The sequence below is a fragment of the Apodemus sylvaticus genome, chromosome 10 (genome assembly GCF_947179515.1).
Source record: "Apodemus sylvaticus chromosome 10, mApoSyl1.1, whole genome shotgun sequence".
Lineage (NCBI taxonomy): Eukaryota > Metazoa > Chordata > Mammalia > Rodentia > Muridae > Apodemus > Apodemus sylvaticus.
Genome location: NC_067481.1, coordinates 77,943,334 through 77,961,387, shown reverse-complemented (window position 1 = coordinate 77,961,387; position 18,054 = coordinate 77,943,334). Strand labels below are relative to the sequence as shown.

At 38.2% G+C, this 18,054-nt stretch overlaps 1 protein-coding gene across 1 annotated transcript in view; it reads right to left on the bottom strand.

The window, feature by feature from the left end:
- Sgcd (sarcoglycan delta) overlaps window positions 1-18,054 on the bottom strand; it is a 419,047-nt gene that overhangs the window by 387,640 nt on the left and 13,353 nt on the right. Inside the window, exon 2 of the mRNA XM_052196514.1 lies at window positions 8,847-9,035. Within this exon, the coding sequence (XP_052052474.1) occupies window positions 8,847-9,035 (189 nt within the window). The remainder of the gene's footprint in view (window positions 1-8,846; window positions 9,036-18,054) is intronic.

Here is an 18,054-nt window from a genome sequence, read left to right as displayed (position 1 = left end):
AATTCAGAATAAAAAGGCACAGAGCTATACTGACTAGCATTTAGTATCTTAAACCTTTGCCAATGAAGACAGAAGGAACAAGAAGAGACTCTGAGACATGAACTAAATGTACACACACACACACACACACACACACACACACACTTACACAGGAAAAAAATATGTACATCTCTCCTATTCTGTGTCTAAGATTATGGTGAAACCAGAGTTATAAAAAGAAACTATGGTCTCATAGAAGACCTTAGGTATAATGCCCCTTGTTTCTCAATAAGGCATCTATAAGCTACATGCAGACCCAAACTGCAGATTGGACAAAATAGGAGAATAAAACTTAGATATAGTCTAGACCCTCCCTTTGCGATATAGCTCTTTACTCTCTAAAGGTTCATCCTGCTCTCATGAGTAAGAAAAGTAGACACAATCTCAGGATGCCCTCAATTTGGAATACTGAAAGAGAAGAGAAGAGACCAATGCTAGATGAAGGCAAAGATGTGGCATACTACTGTTACAATCGTCATTTCTGGTCCTCCCACAGCAAAATTATGGGAATCCTTCTTGTCCTCTTTCCATTAAATTGTTTTGGTTTCTTTCTTTTTCTAGATTAATCCCATAGGTCCAAAACCCAGAGAAGAAAGGCAAAAATCTTTAGTCACAGGTCTCAGCACATGTTTGAATACCAGCCTAAGATGTAAGGTGGTCTAGGCTAGTTCTGAAACAAAAGAGTTTCTGGAGTGAACCTTGTTTCCCAATAAGGCATCTATAAGCTGCATGTACCTTTTGAATATCTGCCATGATTGAGAAAATGAACTTCTAATGTAATAACCTTTGTGTTCAGGGCTCAAGACTGCTCAGTTCAGTCACCACATGGTAACTCACAAGCATCTATAATGGGATCCGATGCCCTCTTCTAGCATGCTGGTGTACATAGGGCAATCATATACATTAAATAAATAAATAAATAATTTTTTTAAAAAAATTAAGCTGCATATTAATAACAACTAATAATAATAACCAATAACAGGGGCTGTCCTTGACTCTGTTGCCTACCATTGAGAACTTTTACCCCTACTGTGCTGCCTCTTTTAGTCTCAATAGGAAATATGCCTTGTCTTACTGCAACTTGATATGCTAAGGCTGATTGATACCCACCACAGGAGGCCTTCCCATTGCTGAAGAGAAAGGGAGAAGAAGTAGATAGGGGTGGAGTGAGAGGGCAAGGACTAAGAGGGGATGTAAATTAATTAATTAATTAATTAATTAATTAATTACTTTAAAAGGTAGATGCCATTTGGGGAGATATTATAATTATGTTATATTCTTCACTAGTTAATTATGAGCATTAATGTATAAGACCACGTTAGGGTACTGGGACTGTAGCACAAGCACAGGCACCTGAATGTCTAGGGTTCACTAGCAAAAACGAGCCATGGCAGCACACACCTCTGACTTTAGCACTGGGATGTATAGGTATGAGGAGTAGTGGGGCTCACTGGCCAGCTACTAGCTAATCAGTAAGATATAAGATGAATCAGTAAGGTATAAGTTCAGTGCAAGAACTGTCTCAAAAAAGAGTGTTGACAGATACTGGGCGACCTCTCCAGCACTGCTCTAGCTAGGCCACTCAGGGTCACCATTAACAGCAGGTAGGATCAGCTCTCCCACTCTCTTGCTCTCAAGGAGCTCCTTGGCACCCATACCACCAGAGCCAGCTACACTCTGCTGCCCAGTCAAGGTGTAGAACCCACTCTGCAGAGGTATTTTTAATGTAGACACTCCCTATGTTCTCTCAAATGCTTCAGTGATATCCAAATTAAAGATGGCATTACTGAGTCATACTGTATACCTGATGGGGAATTAAGTAGGAGGGGTGGGCTTATTTTTGCTTTTCTGCATTCAAATTTCCATGTTGCTTGAAATGTTAATATTTTTGGTAATTTTTTCAGATAAAATGTATTTGAAATGAAAAGTAAAATGGGAGCAAAGTGTGAAGGTACCAGAGATGAATGGATGATGCCCTCAACCTGAGAGGACTCACCATTTCCCCAAGTGATGCTAGAACATGCACTCAGGTGAATGCTCCTCACACACTCGAGACATGAACAATGTTAAGTGACATATAAAACACAACTCTCAACCATTTGCTTAGTAAATCTATCCATTAACTAGAATGCAGTCTCCCACTTTAAATATATTTCACACTCCACTGTTGCTTTCCTTGTGTAATTAAAATGTAGCAGGTAGTTGATACAGGGGCGGAAGTACCTACATTAAAAATACCTCTTCATAATCAAATCCAAGTACCCATTTCATTTATGATCTGTCTACCTCAATAAATCAACCAATATTTCATTTTAAAAGCCATATAAAGCTCTATTAACCCATCTTTATACATTTCAATTTAAAGTGACTGTCTAATCATAATGTTGCTCCATTCATTTTTTTTTTCCCTGTAAGTATACTCTGTGTTGTTTGCACTAAGCAACATGCATGCTCAGAGCTATGGGTCAAGGATGAAGAGGCCAAGTGACTGCCTTCTGAGCTCACCTCCTAATAGGAAAAACAGTCAGGAAAATAAATTCAGACAGGTCCTCTGCTGTCCATTGCTAGGTGCAGCCAGCCTAACAGCTACGAGGGCGTAGAGGTTGAAGCTGTGAAGACTTCAGAGAAAAGATGAGAAAAAAAAAAGAACTTAGCATCGTACATGTACACATACCCCACCAATGGATAGAAGAACAAGTGTAGATAAGATTTTCATATATGAGATTGATAAGGGCAAAGGTGCTCACACCCTATTGTTCAAGTCTCTATAAGTAGGGGATTTTGACTTTCTATGTCATAGCAGCTGAGGCACAAGACTGCTTCTATGAGCATGGAAGCCAAACTCATTTGGACATGTAAGGCTTACCTGAACAGTGTACACACACACACACACACACATACACACACATGAATATATACATATGTATGTATGTACGTATATATACATGAGTGATTTGGTAGGAAGACATGAAGGCTAAAGGGGGATCACTTCTCATAGGGGGTTTTTGAGGTAGATGCAAACTGAAGTCACAAGCATACAGAAAATGTGGGCAGACACAGAACACCATAAGTGGAAAAAATCATGCCTTCATTAGTTCCCAAGGCAAGTCTGATGACTTTAGCTCAGGAAAGCAACAAGAGGCATATCTGAAGAAGACAAGGTCCCAGTGACAGAAGAGTTGCCCAACTTCTTACTGGGATCCTGCATCCCCAGGACATATATTCCCCCTCTCCTCCTTGCTGATGTGTAGCCTCATTCCCCTCTGCTTGAGCTAGTTTGACTAGGTCAGAGTTCTGTGAGCCTTCCCGAAACAGATGAGGTGTCGCTAGCCTGAGTTATGGAAGACACTGGCCATTCTCCCTGGTGCTCCCTGCTTTACAATGTGTCCAATTTACAAGTATTAGAATGCCTTCCTCTGACCCTCAGTGGATCTTGATCTTACTTTAGGGTAAATAAATCATGTTTGAGACATCACACTGAACAAATTCAATTTGTCTTCATGAAAAATAGCCCTTGGAAAACAGTCAGCATTGTGTACTGATTAAGACTGTCCTCTGAGCCAGACTCTGCAAGCCCATCCTACCTTTGTCATTTACCAGACTGTGTGACCTTGGCCTAGTGATTTTACTTCAAGAGTCCACATTTTCATCTATTATACATGGATAATATAGGTGCCTGCCTCTTAGCATTTTTATGAATATTATCTAAAAAGTACAAAGGAAATTCTATATACATTTTTATTAAATAGATATTCATGTATTACATTATCATCAAAACCTATGATCCTCAGTCTGACTTTATGGTCAATGAAGAGACACTCAGGGGAGTCATATACTAAAATCGTGTCATATGACCAAGTATTTAGCTTTGGCGCACTTTCTGTGCATGAAGAAGAGGGAAATTTATAATTACTGAATATACCCTGAAAGATGGCTCTATATAAGCCACTGGGGTGAGGCTTAAAGGTGAACAGAATATAAACCTGATGCCAGAGAAGTTCCCAGGGTAAATGAAAGGCTGGAGTCAGGTCAGAAGCCTTCATGACTGACCTAGATTCTATCATTTGTAAATGAGGGTGTCCGACTAAGAGACTCACATGGCCTTCTTTCCATCTAGCTTTACATTTCCTGGTCCAAGAGTTTATGCTGTCTATCAGGGACTCCTACAACTTTTCAGTTGTGCTATATAATAAGCACTGTGCTCAGTGACAGGGTAGAATAGATCATCAATACTGTACTATTTGGAAGATATTCAAGGCTAAAACATTTGGCTGAAGCAAGAGTCTTCCATAGAGTGACACCTCACATATCAAGGCAAAGAACAAAATATGGAATTGAAAATGTCCAAGCAGATATCTACCTTGGAAGACACAGGGGCAAAATCACTTAGCTCCACCCTGAGTTCCAAAAACAAAGATCTTATCAAGTCCTAACCAGTCATCCATCCCTGACATTTAGACTGGGGCTTTCTGCACTGCTCCTTAGTACTTCAAACTCACAACAGACCAGGATCTTCAATCAATATTTTTTTTGGGGGGGGGCGTTCAAATCATGAGTGTAGTATCTCAATCTAAGTTATTCAATCTCTCTCTCTGTCTCTGTCTCTCTCTCTCTCTCTGTTCTCTCTCTCCCTCCATTCCTTCCTTCTCCCCCCTCTCTCTGTTAAAGTTTGTAATAGTCTATGCTCTAGTTTGCTGTTTATTGCTTTGATAAATACCATTATCAAAAGCAACTGAAGAAAAGCAGCCTTGTTGTTGTTTTTTGTGGTTTTGTTTGTTTCCTATTATCCTTTCACCTCACAGTCTATCAGTGGTAGAAGTCATGGAAAGAACTAATTAAATGGCCACACAGGAACACTGCTTATTGCTTCTCTCAATAGCTCATCATCCTGCTTTATGATACAATCCAGGACCACCATCCATGGTGGCCTGGACCTTTCAGATCAGTCACTAATCAAGAAAACCACCCGACAGGCTTGCCTATGGGCCCGTTCAGTAGAGGCATTTTCTCAATTCACATGACCCTAACTTGTGCCAAGATAACAAAAACAAGTCTAAGACAAGTCTAACGTGGATTAGTTATAGGTTATAAGTTAAGTTCTATTTGCCAGTGGCAATAATAACAATATTAATGGAGCTTGCAAAAAGCCTAAGATGATGAAATCAAATATGTATATAAAGTGTGTCTCTATCCGGCTATATCCTAAACATCATCTCCACCTCCATCTCTTAAAATAGTCACAGCAATTCTGTGAGGTGTGTCCTGCTGTGACCTCTGGGAAATAGCAGTGCAGAGATGTTGTGGATTTTCTGAAAGGTCACATGGTCATGAGTGGAAGCATGAACTATAATTAGAAAGTCTTCTGAGCCTGAAACAACTACACTATTGTGTGGAGCTGCTTGTGACATTCTGTTGTCAGCATTGAGCCTTCTCTTGTGTCAGCATCTGATGATGGACATTGAGAATGAATACCCCTTTTAGACACACTAGCTATAATCTTTCACTGAGTCACTTAACTTCTCTTAAGCGCAGGTTCTCTTTTGTTAAAAAGGGTTAAAACTATTTTATTTATATATTTCTTTTGGAAATTTACCAAAATGTTTTAAGTATTATGAACTGCCTAGCAGAGAGTAGACACTAGAGATATTAGTTTTCTTATAAAGCACAGTGTGCTCAACGAAGATAGGCTGATTTCTGAGTATATGAATAATGGAAAAATCATATACTTTCCATTGCAGAGGAAACAGAATTGTAGCCAGACTCTCTTGACCAGTCATGGGCACTGCGGTATTTTGCCACAAGTAGGGGAAAGTAAAATTATTTAGCTACAGATTTACTTCAAAATAAAGAAAGCTCATTTGTAAATCTCTGTTGTTATAGCAACAGCCCTTCCACAGACTTTGCATCCTTAGGAAAGGAGCAAAACACAACTCTGACAGCAAGGCAAATACCCATAGTGTGCAATATTGTATAAAATCCCCAGTCCTCAAAAATGACATCAACCTCTTAGTTTGTTGTATTCTGAAAAGTTGATTATAATGTAAACTGTTTCAAACCCCTAATTTTTGAACAATTCAAGCACATAAAAGAACCACTCTTTTCCATTGATAATCTGTTTAAAAGCCTTGCATAAAACAATGTTCTGTCACCTCATTGATTCTCTTGCTTCTCCCAACTCATACTCTCCAGTAGATTATTGATTAATACCTTGTTCCAATTTTGCAAGATCTTCATTGTGACTAAATTATTATTTGTGCCATAGAATTATAATTCTGAGGGACTGTGCTTTATGCTGTGACTTGTAGATAAAATATGCATTTAACTTGCAGGCCAAGACCAATTTTCTAATACTTGAGTTCTATTTGCTCAAATGCATTACTACAGTAAAGCACCAATTATGACTAATAATGGCATTATTCTCACTACAGTAAGTACTTGGTATGGTAAAGCCTTAAGGACTCTGAAGTCTGGCACTCAATTTAGTTAACTGCAGAAAATAGCTGATTTCGTAAAAACTATTACCTTAATGTCATACTGCCTTCCAAGCTCACATCTGTCCATGGTAAATGATATTCTATATATATTTGCATCTACTTCTTTGAATCTGTCAGACAAAGCTGACTCCACAAGTCATATTTGCTTAATATTGAAAGATTTTTATTTTACATGTTTAGGTGAATATGTTCATATTTGCAAAAAAAAAAAAAATCCCTAAAGTTTGAGCATTTACTTTCTAACTCCAGTCCCTAAATCTCTCCCATTTTAGATCTTGGCATCAGAAAATATTTTTTTAAAAAAAAAATCATAATAATAGAGGGATAAAGATGTTCACCTCCATCAGCAGAGGAGGGGCTCAGGTCCTCAGTGAAGTTCCACTGGAGAAGTCACAGAGTCTATCCTGTTTTCAGAGTCTGACCATCTCATTCTCCCTTTGCCCATAAACAGAAATTCTTCCAAACTGTCTTTTACCCCAGCACTGATGTAGCAACCAATAATCAAGTTTTATAAAGTCTATGCTAAGCTTAAGTGCTTGACTTCTCACGTTTAATACTGTAGTACTAGTATTAAACTATTAGTATACCAATACTAGTATAACTATTAATAGTGTAGAAGCTGTTTCGTTTTATACATTTTTAAATGTTAAACTTAAGAACACTATGGAATAGTCATATCAATAAACGTCAGTTGCAGTCTGTCGGACTGAAAACCTCATGGGGTGAAGATAGCATCTCCCACAGAAATTGCTAGAAACTTTCTCCTCTTTGTCCCATCCTCACTTGGCAGCACTAGATAAAATCAGGTTGTACTTTTTCTTTACTGAACTATTTCTCTGTACCTGTGTTCATAAAGAACACCAAAGTCCAGATTTCATGTAGTGACTGCCATCTACAAATGCATCATAATGTGCTCCAACACACTGCAATGATGACCTGGGACTCCAAGCAGCCACGTGGAAATTGACCAATACTCTCTCCAAAAGTTGATGTTGGAATACAGAAACCTATTTTATTTTATATTCTATAAAGTTAACTGAAACATTTTCAAGACAGAGTTATGAAATGTTAAGGCCACTTTCAGTTGAATGTTTCTGAACTTTAACTCTGGGTATTAAAGAATGATCCATTCTCAAGCCTGAAGCCATATCTCAAACTAGTCCCCGTAAGCTCCACCATGAGTAATGGACAAAGGCACACAGAGAAATTATACATAAAAGTCTCAGTTTGTTTGGGAAACACATGTAAGCTCTTTTTCTCTGGAGAGGTAAATATAACATGAGATACATAAAGCAGTGGGAAAGCATCAGGATGAATTACTTTCAGGTTGGAGAGACAGAGGGAAAATCCATACCAACCAGCTGACACAGCCTGAGCAAGCCAAGAACAAAAATGCATTTTGTGATTCAAAATACCCCAAATATCCATGGTCCCATTGGGGGTTTTCATAGGAAAACTTCTCTGTTCCCTTTATTATGACACTATTTCTTTATCAATAGGGAGTTGTTTTATTGCCTGCCCATTAACTTTCGACATCAGAATGAGAAAATGTATTCCCTGGGCAGCAGATTAGCATCTGTGACCTTCTCATTAGTAAGTTAATTATATTGATTCTACAGACTCAAATCACTAAATTAAAAAGAGATCAGAGTACACACATGTTATATTTGCAACAGTATCCTCTTCACTTAAATTCCAACAAGTCAATGACTGATCTAAATAACACCCTGAGCACCAAAAGCAACAGCTTTGTAAAAATGCACACCCCTAAAAAAAACTAACAAAGCAAGGAGATACACCTGGCTTCCTCTCATTTCCACCTTACCCACACAAGAGCAGAAAAGATTTCTCTCCCCAAACTGGAGATTGTCAGTGAACCACATTGCAGTCCACTGACAAATTACAAGCAGGTATAATTAGACTACTAACATTCTTAGATGTTTCTTGAAGCTCTGCTGTGCTCATACATTTCAACTGGTGAAATGATTTATGATTTCTACTAAAATTCCTGAAAACAAATTTCACTTTATCCTTTATTTCTCTCTGATTTCCTTGCTTAAGGTGGTTAAAGACTATAGGATGCAGGAACAGTACAACAATGGAGTGAAGACCTAGAAGATACCTTAAATGACAGGAATGACTCTACATTTGGATTCTCAGCCTCAGAAGAACTGATATTAGACAGAAGCTGGTACTCATATTCAACTTGAGCTCAAACGCCAGGTCACAGGACAGTGTTTTCCCACATTCGGTCTGGCTCCATGCTTCCTTTTCCTCCAGTGAAAGCTAACACATCTATATGGTTTTACTTACAATTGTGAAGTTCATGACCTTGAGGATCCAGATGGTCATGGCCAAGTTCACCAGTATTAAAATCATGAGGAGCAGGACAAAGAAATACAGGCATCTTTTCCTCCAGCCGTAAATCCCCACTTTGTATATGTGCGGCCCCTCAGAGCTGTGCATGGTGCTCCTGTGGTGTGAGTACTGTTCCTGAGGCATCTGAAAGGAAGCAGGTACAGAGAACCACTCACATTAAACCTCTGAAAGAGGGAAGAAAAAAACAGAGAGGATCGATTGATGAAGGGCTATGGCTGACTGCTGGCTGTACATCTCCACTCTCTGACAACTCTGTTTCCTCTGGACAAAATCTGCTCTCCTGGGTGCTCACTTCAGCTCCTTTATTTGATGCAACCTTATTTCTTGATGAGTGTAAAGATATCTTTGAAGGAAAGCATGCCCTGGAAGCCATTTTCTAAAGGAACCCTTAGACTCCCAACTGTGTTTTGAAGGTGATGTCCAGAGGGCCCCAAAATTCCAGCATGCAATGTGGTATTAGTCTGAGCAAACAAATTAACCTTGACATTGCATGTGGGTAGCATAAAAATAACTAACCAGGCAATTTAATTTGAGAGTTAAAAACAGAAAGTCTCAAACGCAACAATTTGCCTTTACCCTAAGGGCTTAGAAATAGTCTTGTGGACACAACTTCAGCTGACTGCTGAAACTTCACCAAGAATAGTGAAGACTCCATTGCCTACTGTGTGTTCATTTCCATTGCACTAGGAATCACCAGCCAAGGACTAATTCTACACTATTAGATGCTCTCAATTTTACCACACAGCTCCCAATAACTCTCTTATACATTATAGATGTTTTGTAGAGGATAGAGACACAAAGTGGTCATCCCTCACTGGCCCTTTCATGCATGAAGATCAATCAGAAAAAGAAAAGACTCTCCTGGAAGCCTGAAGGAGATGAGACGTTTATTTCCTATTTATTCTTCTGTGAAATTAGACAATGATCATGCAGTCTTGGAGTCATATCTGTATGGCCCTTCAATTTCTACCTGCTAGTTTTCTGAAAGATCTGAGTGAGGCTTAGAGAAATTAACCTCTGTACATGACCATAAGACTTTTGGCACAGCAGGGAGATGAGTCACATAAGAATTTTGACATGTGGATCCTGCAGGTCTGATCGGTAGGACACTCTGGGACAAATGAAGAGAAGGTCATTGTATTACCTACCATCTTGCTTCCCTGTGAGTCATCACAACTAAGAGTGTCACTATTCATTCAGGTATGAAATGATCATTTGCTGGAAAGATGTGCTCAATAAACAAAGAGGGTGGAGATAGAGATACCAAGAATTTTTTAATACATAGTTATAAATTGACAGAATACAATGGTTACATTGAAGAGCAGCTCTCTGTTATGGGTATATATATCAAAAAGAGTGATGTCATTTTTAAAGGCACCTACAATCTGTTTAATCAAGTAAAAAAAAAAATCACAGATTTCTTACCCAGTAGCTAGTAACAGCCTCTCCTATTCCCATTACCATGTAGCTAGATCAGCCTGAATTCTATTGGTTTGTAATACCATCACTCAACCTCAACTAAGTACTAAAATCCAAAAGACACCCAACAATTAAAATTACTGATCTCTAATACTAGAACCCGGGGCTCAGGGTGATTATTAGAAAAGATACCTAGTTCATTCTAAATATTGGAAAGCATCTGAAAACATAGCTTTCCTGGTAAGACTTCTTCTTCTATTTTTTTTTTTTTGTTGTTATTTTGTTTTTTTGTTGTTTGGATTTTGGTCTTGTCGAGACAGGGCTTCTCTGTGTAGCCCTTGCTGTCCTAGAACTCACTCTGTAGACCAGGCTGGCCTTGAACTCAGAAATCTGCCTGCCTCTGCCTCCCAGAGTACTGGGATTACAGGCAAGCGCCACCCCTGCCTGGCTCTGATAAGACTTTTTATAGTATAACTATTTTCAGATAAAATCTTGTAATTGTCATGTTAAATATCAAGAAAGCAGAATTCCTTGAAAGATCTCCAAAGAACCCTTGGGTTTCCAAGAAACAGTGATTTTGTCCAACACCATAATTGACTTGTGGAGATTTCAAAGCCCAGTCAATTCATAAGGTTTGAATTCAGATCCTTTGCTGCATAGCTTAATGGCTATCTCTCAATAGCACTGGGCCTAGTATTACCACCATATTCCCAACTCTCCAACTTTGTAAAATGAACCAAAAGCAGAGAAGGCAGGGAAGAAATTCCTGGGAATGGTTATAGTGGAAGACCTTACCAGGCAAAGGTAAGGTACTGTAATTCATATTAATAACCCCATACCAGTTGGGGGATCCATGTGGGCTGAGGATGTTATGTTCTCTCATTAACAGTCTAAATATGTTGAATTGCTAAAAAACAAATCAGGAAGACAATCTTGAATCTGGCTTCTGGTTCCTCCTTAGAAAAATAATTATTGTCCAAAGAATAAAATTGAAGTTTTAAGTCCCCACTAGAGCAGGCTTCTTTTGAACAACCTAGAAGAGGGTCCAGGAATGTGAGAACACAGTCAAATATTCCTATGGAGCTGAATGTAAAGGACTCTCTCAGTGGAGTTCATTAGATACTGTCTTTCTCTACTCCAGTTTCCCTTCACATTGGGACTTTGGAGGACTTGCAGGTACCATGGAGATCCAATTAAGAGGAAACTAAACCAAGCGTTCATGCAACTGGGATGGTGTGGAATATATTTGCATGGCCTACAATACCCATACAAGTATATCCTTGATGGCTCTCCGGCTGTTGGATTGTGTCATTGGAACTTTATTTTCAATCCATGGCACCCACTCACTAAACATGGGGACATGACAATATTGAACTAAGAGGGCACACTGTGGGTAAACAGTACCCATAGTGGGCAGCACCATAAATACATTGAGAGTAAAGAAGAAGTATACCAAAAGGAAAAGGACACTTTCACATGTGTAAGAATGTAAACCTACAGTTCAGTTTCCATAGGCACCTGACCAGAGAGAAATACTGTACTCTCAGGAATATAGTTTATCACACATAATTACACTCTTCTTTCCTTTTATTTTATATGGGAGATGTAGAACTAATTACAATAGCTGTAGCTATATGTTATGTACAACAGAGGTATTCTTACATAGAATTATAAGTTTATATATAATAACCATCATTGAAATTTTCTGTCAAAATTGTCATGGTAAACAATTATCCTTGTACTGTCTGTACACAAAATTACAGTGATAAACATATCAAATAAAAAGATAACTGAAGGTAGTGTATCCTGCCCAAAGTATTGATATAAGGCAGTTGAATTTTAATATTTTCTAGCTTTTACAGTATCACCTTTCAAAAGTTAATGATTTAATTTCCTTTCTCATTCTAAATACATATTAGTTTTAATCTAAGTTTGTTTCAAGTCTTTTGGTTATTTGTTTGATTGTTTTCAATAATCATCTAACATATTTATTTGAGCCTCTACACTCTCAAACTTAAAATCCTTCCACAGCCCCAAGTCTAAATTACCCCCCACATAGCAGGGCCTAGGGCAGCACCACAGGCAAAGCTGTTGGGCCCAGGGGAGAGACAGTATCAAGGCCCCAATGGATGAGGTTCCTAGGCTTAAGGAGGCCTCAGAATCCCCCCCACCCACCCACCCCACACCCCCCCCAGAGGTGGATTAAAGACAGATTATTTGACTTCACACCAAGATATTCTAATTTAGGCATGCTGGGGTGTCTCATGAATTTGTATTTTTAGAAAGTCTCAAACTGAATGTGACATATGAACCCCAGGGATCATGCTCTATAACACAAAGCAAGGCTGGACCCAGAAGCATGACACGGGCTGTGCTGTCCCCACTGCTTCTCTCCAGGTCACCATTTCCCTGTCCTCACGTCCACAGCACTGCTTAACATTAAGGAACCCCTTCCGTGGAGCTTTTCTTTCCAGCACCATATCCCAAAATTTTATTTTGTTTTAAAATGTATTTTTAAAGGAATGTGGTGATTTTATTGCCATCTCAAATTAATTGTTAAGGCAACAATTAACATTAGAACATCTTTACTTGGGCCTGCCTACTCACTAGATCATCTCCTATACAATTTTTTATATAAAAATAAAAACCTAGCAATGTAGCCACTGTTATTGGGTTATTGTTATTAGGGGTTATTATTTAACAGATAGAACAGAAACAAGCAATAGAGTTAATAGAACCAAGAGAAACAGTCTGAGCAGCAGTAAATTTTATCCTAAGTTCTACATAGTCGTTGGTGTTTTCTATTTCTTTTCCTCTTCTCATTAATGCTCAGGAATTTCCTATCATTGGTTAGTTAAGACAATTTCATCTACTGAAATGGTCTATTAGAAACATCCATCTTCAAACTGCATTGGCCTTTTCTTATTGTTCATTTTCCTTGGACCTTCTTAAACTTTGTGGGTTCCTACCTGGTATTCATGCCAATTTTTGGTCTTGTTTTGCTTTGCATTCATGACAATGTGGCCTCAGAGTTTACTCTTTGTTTCTGATTATTTTCTAGATCTTTGCTTGCTTTTTCTTTTTTTTTTCTTTCGGGTTTTTTTTTTGGGGGGGGGGGGTTGGTTTTTTTCAAGACAGAGACAGAGTTTCTCTGTATAGCCCTGGCTGTCCTGGAACTCACTCTGTAGATCAGGGTAGCTCGAACTCAGAAATCTGCCTGCCTTTGCCTCCCAAGTGCTGGGATAAAAGGTGTGCATCACCACCACCTGGCAGATCTCTGCTTTTTCAATAGCTATCACACATCCAATACCTGCACAGATATGAATAGTTCTGGGAAACAAGTCATATCCAGCTAAAAATACTTCCTAGTATGTTTTCTTACATAGAGAAAGAAAGGATTAAGTTCCTTCAAAAAACAGGTCTTCTAGACATGATAGATAGGACTTGCATAGCTGTAGCTGTCTCCCTAAGACATTATAAGACCTGCACAGTCAACACTATAGTATGGAAACGGAGGGGCTTATGAGCTCCTATCCCTAGATGAGAAGATATTGACAGTTCATGGCTAGGAGAGGTAGTCACATTTTTGTTTGTTTGGTTTTTGTTTTTTCAAGACAAGGTATTCCTGTAGAGTCTTGGCTGTCTTAGAACTCACTATGTAGACTAGGCTAGACTGGTCTTGAACTCATAGATATCTAGCTGCTTCGCAAGTGCTGGGATTAAAGGTGCTCACTACCATTGACTGGCTCAAAGACTCAGTTTTCTTAAAGGTGTAACTTTTAGCTCAGACACTCCAGTGGATAGCCCCACATACACACATAAATGGGCAGCATACACTGGGCTCAGTTGGTTATTAAAAAATAGGAGCCTGAAGTTGGATGGTGGTGTGTGAGGGTGGATCTTGGAGGAGTAAGGAGGGAAGTATTGGTTGAATGTGACCAGAATACATACATATGTATGTATGATATATTTTTTAAAAATCATAAGGCAGTATTAATTCCATTAGTATTAAAAATGTTCTTTATGCTGCTTTGTAGAATGTTTTATCATCGTGCATATTTCTGAATATAGATTTGCCTTTTCTTGGTATTTAAAACCTACTTGATATCCAGTAGCATCACAAATGAATCATACAGTAGGTCTTTTCAATAAATGAAGACATGAAAGTCATAGAAATGTTCGGTAGAGCATACTCTCTAACTGTAAGCCAACCAGCAGCCATCAGAGGACAGGGGAGGAAATCATGCACAGCCCTTGGCTTTCGTCTTACTAGTGCCAAGAAGGTTTCCATCCAGAGCTTCACTCCACAGTTCCACCAGGCTATTTTCAGTGTTCTCCTGTTTACAAACAAGTTCAGCTAACTTAAATATAATCTATTTCTCATGTATAAAGTGTAATCGGGTTCTATTTTCCAGGGAATGAATATATCAAAGTTTCTCTTGCCTTACTATTAGATGAGGAGAAATAGTCAGTGGTTAATATCATAACCACCCATAATCTAGGTGATTGAATACATGAAGAAATTCAAAGGCTAAACTGAAGTTGATGCAAATAACCTATATCAACCAATGGGCCAATGAAGTAAACTGATGGCTTTCAAAAATTAAGTACAAATGACCATTAAATATGTAAAATTGTTTTCAGCGGTAGTTTTATTTTATGAAAATAAAAAACCAAAAACTACACTGAGATTGCACCTCAGGCCCATGTCAGAATGGTTATCATTGCAAACAAACAGCAAATGCTCATAAGGATGTGGCCAACTGAACACTAACACATGGCAGCCAGGGATGTGACTTTTTGTCTAGCTATGGTAGAGAAAACCTAAAAATAGACTTATCATCTTAATTTCTAGTTGTACAAAGGACCCTGACTCAGCAGACCCTAGAGATCCCTGCACATTCACAGTTGTTATGTCACTATCCACAGAGCCAAACTACAGAATTGCTCAAACTACTAAGTATTGCTCAACAATGAGTGGACAAAGAAAATATAAGGACTAGAAGAGTCTGGGCCAACCTTAGCATTTAGATACCATAGCTATTGTTTCTACTAACGGAAGCTGCAGAGCTTCGTTGTGTTGTGTGCATGTCTGTAATAAGACTGAGCATCTCCAAAAAATGTGGTATATCTACACAATGGAGTACTATTCAGCCATTAGAAACAATGAATTCATGAAATTCTTAGGCAAATGGATGGAGCTAGAGAACATCATACTAAGTGAGGTAACCCAGACTCAAAAGGTGAATCATGGTATGCACTCACTAATAAGTGGTTATTAACCTAGAAAACTGGAATACCCAAAACATAATCCACACATCAAATGAGATACAAGAAGAAAGGAGGAGTGGTCCCTGGTTCTGGAAAGACTCAGTGAAACAGTATTCGGCAAAACCAGAACGGGGAAGTGGGAACTGGTGGGAGGGAGGACAGGGGAAGAGAAGGGGGTTTAAGGGACTTTCGGGGAGGGGGGGGCTAGAAAAGGGGAAATCATTTGAAATGTAAATAAATTATATCGAGTAAAAAAAATTAAAAAAAAAAAAGACTGAGCATCTCTATAAACACAGGGATTAAGGACAGGAGTTCAGTAATGTTACTGGTGATACTCCTTCCTAAATACAATTGGTATCAAGGAATTCCTTAGGAAAATCCTTTATTGTCCATTTCCCATTTCATTGCTAGATAGAGGAACACTGGTAAAACCACACTGCTGGTATGCTTGGTGGGCTGACACATGATGATTTATTGTTGCCAGAAGCCACAAGTTTCTGTCTTTTGTTAATGTTTTAGTTCCAACAAAGTTCTTTTTAATAATAATAAGATTCTTTCTTCCTAAGTGTAAGAGTTAACTATAATATACTTACAAGGTCTGCCTTATAATTTGCAGTATAAAAATTACATTAGGCTTTCAGAAATGATGTTTTAAAAAACAAAATAAAATTTAAAGGTGTATTAATGTGATCAAGGTTCCCAGTTATTGTCTTTCTTCCTTCCTTTTTTCCTTCCTTCCTTCCTTCCTTCCCTTTCATTCTTCCTTCCTTTCTTCCCTTTCTTTCTTTTCTTTTCTTTTCTTTTCTTTTCTTTTCTTTCTTTCTTTCTTTCTTTCTTTCTTTCTTTCTTTCTTTCTTTCTGCCTGTCTGTCTGTCTGTCTGTCTATAATCATGTAAAACATGATTAGTAGAGCCTCTGGAGAGCTAAAAAGCCATTGGCTGGCAGCTCACTTGTTAATTGTGTTTGACTCTGCTGACCATTTTACATCATAGTATCTTGTTCCATAAGGCAAGGTCTAGATGTATTTGAGGGGATATTCTCAAAATATAATATATACTTTGATATAATCCTTTGTTTGGACATACTGGAGATTGAATCTAGGGTATCATGCATGTGAGACAAGCACTCTACCACTCATCTACAGTCATAGCATTTTGAAAGATTTAAAACAAACTTAGGTATAAAATGAGTATAGTTATCCATTTAGTTATATACTATGCATTGAAAAACATTGAGGCAAAACCCAGACTTTGACTTTAAGGATATCCCTGTCTTTTTCTTAGAGAGAAACAAAGCACAGCTAAAAGCAAACCAAACTTCTAACTACCCCACATACCACTTACTACAGTTGATTCTGGAATACAATGGTCTTCACAAGGATGAAAGTGTGCCATCTGTGCTTTCATCAACCTCCGAAGCCAATGAGAGAGGCTGACACCAAACACTCTATCAGTAAAAACTTTAGAATTTGAGTTAGCTACCAGGAAGAAAGCATAAAAGATCCCATTATAAAAAACAGAGGCAAACAACCCACTCTGGTCCCAGAAAGCCAGTCTTGACAAGGTAAGAACAGGAAAGAAGCTAGTTTCCAAAGGAGTCATGGCAATCTTCATGTTTCTGAACTCCATGCTTACGTTCCCAACTTGAGTGAGACCAGAAAAGAGGAAGCACTGAGTTTGTAGAGAATGACTAGATGCCAGAACATGGACCACATATCAGTGACAGAGCTAGGGTTAATTGAAGGACATCAAGCCCCTCTATTTTCTTATTTGGAAATGAGCATGATGCAAATCAAGAGAGTGGGCTGTAATGTTTGGGTGATGCCTCATGTCAACATTTCTGGTAATATGCAAAAGTAAACCCAAATGACATAATTGCACAACTCCTAATGAATTTTTATAAATAGCAGGCAGAGTTCCTGTACAGGCTCATTAGAGTTTTCAGAGCTGATTGTGGCATGTGAACCATTCTGGATTATCTTGGCACATGTACAGCTTTCTACTAGCCATGATAATTTTGAGCTTTCTAATTTTAAACTCTTTGCTGTGAAGAGTTGTTTTCATTCAGCCATAATAACATTAGTCTTGGATTATTAGTATCTGGAACAACTTTAGAAAATTTTAATGAACTTGTCACTTTGAAATTTGATGTAATAACTTTTTTTTCCTCATAAAATTCACCTAGAAAAGTCAATGACTGTTTACAGCCTAAGAACAATGTTTTCTTTTAAAAATAAATATTTGGATTGATTTTAAAGTCAGGAATCCTGCAGTTTAGCTTCCAGAGAGTTGTATATATAAATCCTAAACAAGTTCAATTGAAAATTAGATAGATGTGTGTGTTTAAAGGGGCAGATATTTAAGAAAATCCCATCTCACTTTTAACCTTTTCTCCCTTGGGCCAACTATGTTACTAGACTTAAAATAATTCCAGAAATGATCAATATATATAA